Raw genomic sequence first — 3158 nt, 5'->3', positions numbered from 1 at the left:
AGGGATTCTGCTGCTTTCTGGTTGACTTTTGAGAGATTCTCCCTCCAAAGTCTCACTACCCTATTAGAGACACAGAACCAAACAGATTAGATAAGTGTCCTGTTTTTATTTGAAACATTTCTTCCTAATATTAAGTCCATACCTTGAAACCTGGCTGGGTAAGTATGTTCGGGCCAGGAAGGCAGCCTCTGGCAGTCTTCCTGTTCTGATCAAGAGCTCTAGGCATGCGTCAAGCCTGAGGAGTCAAGGAAGAGGCAGTGACTGTACAGTAACAGTAATGGCACTTACCACTTGAAGCGTGGACTTCCTGTTGCAAAGTTATAAAATCCCCTCCATACCCTTGTTCTTATGCATTCATTTCATTTCTGTTGCTGAGTCTTTACTAATTCTTTTTGAGACAGGATCTCCCTATAATCCCAGCTGGCCTAGACCTCGCTATCCCAGAGATCTGCCTGTTCTGCCCCGCCCCCCGCCCCAGGGATTAAAGGCGTGCCACCATGCCTAGCTCTTTATTTATCTTAATGTTGAACAGTCAGTGGATTTCAGGGAGGTGAGATAAGACAGCTTTTGTGACCACTTTCAGCTTATTTTGTTTCAATAGCTCATAAGACTAAAGTAGCTTTTCAAGGGGAGTTATGACAGGCGAGGCATGCATTCTGAGTTTTATGATGGGCCTGGGAGTGTAGCTCAGTAATGGAATATACGTCTAGTGTGCACAAACCAATTCCCCAGCACCTCAAGAAAAAAATTTTTTGGTCTTTTTGAGCTGTAGCCCCAGCTGTCCTTGAACTCACAGATCCGCCTGCCTCTGCTTCCTGAGTGCTGGGACTAAAGGCGTATGCTTACCAGGCCCAGCAAAAAAACTTTCTTTAACCCCCCGATTTTATGCATTCTGTCATACGTGTTAAGTCTTATCTGGTCAAGCATTTGTATCCAAACGCCCTCCAGTGCAAGTTCATCTACTGGCTCTAAATCAGTCTATCTAGAGATCTAGAGATCTTCTGCTTTCCCTCACCCAGCGGTAAGTACTTGACAACAGTTCCCAGGCTAGGGCTAGGGGCCACCACCCATTGTCTTACGCACACCAGCATCACTGCTGCAAGTTTACGTGAGCAAGCTTCTAGTGGCCTGAAAAACTCTTGTTTCCCTATGTTCATGGACCAACCCCGGCTCTTAACAATCTTTCTACCCCCTCTTCTGCACAGCGGTCCCTGAGCCATGAGTGAGGTTTAATATAGGAGTCCTATCCAGGAACACACACTCTGCAGTCTCTCATTCTCTAAAACTTAGCCAGTTGTGGCCTTCTGTGTGCATCAAACCGTTGTATAAGGAAGTTTCGCTGGTGAAGACAGGACATACTTCAGACTCAGGACTCTGGAGCAATGGAGCTGAAACTGACCTTGCAGCCTCCTCCCTGAGGACTAGCTCTCACAGTTCTGTAGGACACTATGTAAGCTGCTAAGGAAGAAAATCAGTCAATGGTTCAACCCAGCTCTAAAGCCTAATAACCACAATGACTGGCACAGCAAACTATTTTTATTGGTGCAGTAGTGGCACTGTTATTTGTGGGGGTAACTGGACTTAAATTCCTCTCAATGTGAGGGAACTCAAGGGTGGCACTGTAATTATAGCCAAATATACAGGGCTGGTGAGGTCAGAGATCTTAGAGAAAACCCTCTCTCTGTCATATCCCTAGACAAGTGAAATTTCTTACCATATGCTAAATATGGGATCCTTGTATTTATAGACAAGTGTACCATACATCGCTCATCAAAGAAGCTGCTTTTTTTTTAACAGATGGAGGCTATTACAGAGTTCCACAACTGGTTACACACAGAAATTATATGTCTGAGAGATGTCTAACCCTACATGAGTCATCTTCAGTGGAACCTCTACACCTAAGGCTCATGGAACACAGCAGAATAGGAAGTGGAAAGAATACCAGCTCTCGCCAAGAAAAAAACTTTTATGATGAAGTGTAGGATTTTTTTTCAAAGAATTAGCATGTAGGGCAGGATTAACGAACACTTTTGTATTTATTTCCAAAAAGGTCAATTAATGTCTAAGTGATTTGGCTTGCATTAACTATGCTAGACTTAAAAACATATGACATTTTAAAAGCTGGGCACAAATCTAGAAGTAGCTGGCATCTTCATCTTCCTTTACCCTTGCCTTGCCAAGAAGCACCAAAATCACCCAGTTTGGATAAAGCCACCTGCCCTTCAGGTACCAACTGGAGCAGAACAATAACCTCCAGCTGTCATTCAATAAAATGCTCTGACTTAACACTTCTCCCAAACAGCTCACGTAGCTCACACTTGAACACACAGATGAAAAGCAATGGAGCATCCCTAGCAAGTGGCAAGCGCCACTGCTGTCTCTGACTGCCCCACTAGTCAACAGCGAGCCATTCATCAGTTCTCCAGAATTTGTGCACCACATTCCTCTCAAAAACCACCCTCACAGAATAAAATGCTCTGACTTAACACTTCTCCCAAACAGCTCACGTAGCTCACACTTGAACACACAGATGAAAAGCAATGGAGCATCCCTAGCAAGTGGCAAGCGCCACTGCTGTCTCTGACTGCCCCACTAGTCAACAGCGAGCCATTCATCAGTTCTCCAGAATTTGTGCACCACATTCCTCTCAAAAACCACCCTCACAGTTGATGCAGAAATAACTGCTTTTAATTACTCATCAGCATCTTTTAGTCCTTGGAGTCATCTTGCCCTGTAAAAAGTAGCTCATGAATGCCACGTTATTTTTGCCATCTCTCTCTGCGCCCTCTGCTAGCTTGTTCACCATACTAGCATTTCCAGAGGCAGTGGCCAAGAGCAGCAGACCCCCATAATCCTGGGCGTGGTGTAAGCACTCCTGGGCGAGGCCAAACTGACACTTACTAATGGCCAGCTCAGCAAGTTGTTTCCACTTCTGTTCAGACTGTAACAGAGTTTCTAAGTTAAAATATTGTTGAAAATAAACATTTAAACCAATGTCAGGATTACTCTGTAACCTTGAACAGCAAGGTTCAATAATAATTGTGATAATAATGGAAGATATTTATACATGCCCATAAGAATGGCATAATAAAATACATAATGAGGAAATGAAAATTATTCACATGTATAAAACTACTTCAAATGATGCATGAATAACT

At 43.6% G+C, this 3158-nt stretch overlaps 1 protein-coding gene across 1 annotated transcript in view; it reads right to left on the bottom strand.

Annotated features, from left to right (window-relative positions):
* Positions 1 to 5: 5 nt before the first annotated feature.
* LOC103737497 (coatomer subunit beta'-like) overlaps positions 6 to 3158 on the bottom strand; it is a gene marked incomplete at both ends in the record, with an annotated part of 14263 nt that continues 11110 nt past the window's right edge. Inside the window, 3 exon segments of the mRNA XM_029565536.1 lie at positions 6 to 60; positions 143 to 235; positions 2727 to 2955. Coding sequence (XP_029421396.1) covers positions 6 to 60; positions 143 to 235; positions 2727 to 2955 — 377 coding nt within the window.

This window comes from Nannospalax galili, unplaced genomic scaffold (assembly GCF_000622305.1).
Source record: "Nannospalax galili isolate Female #2095 unplaced genomic scaffold, S.galili_v1.0 scaffold12578, whole genome shotgun sequence".
NCBI classification, from domain to species: Eukaryota; Metazoa; Chordata; class Mammalia; order Rodentia; family Spalacidae; genus Nannospalax; species Nannospalax galili.
This window is presented reverse-complemented; position numbering and strand designations above follow the sequence as displayed.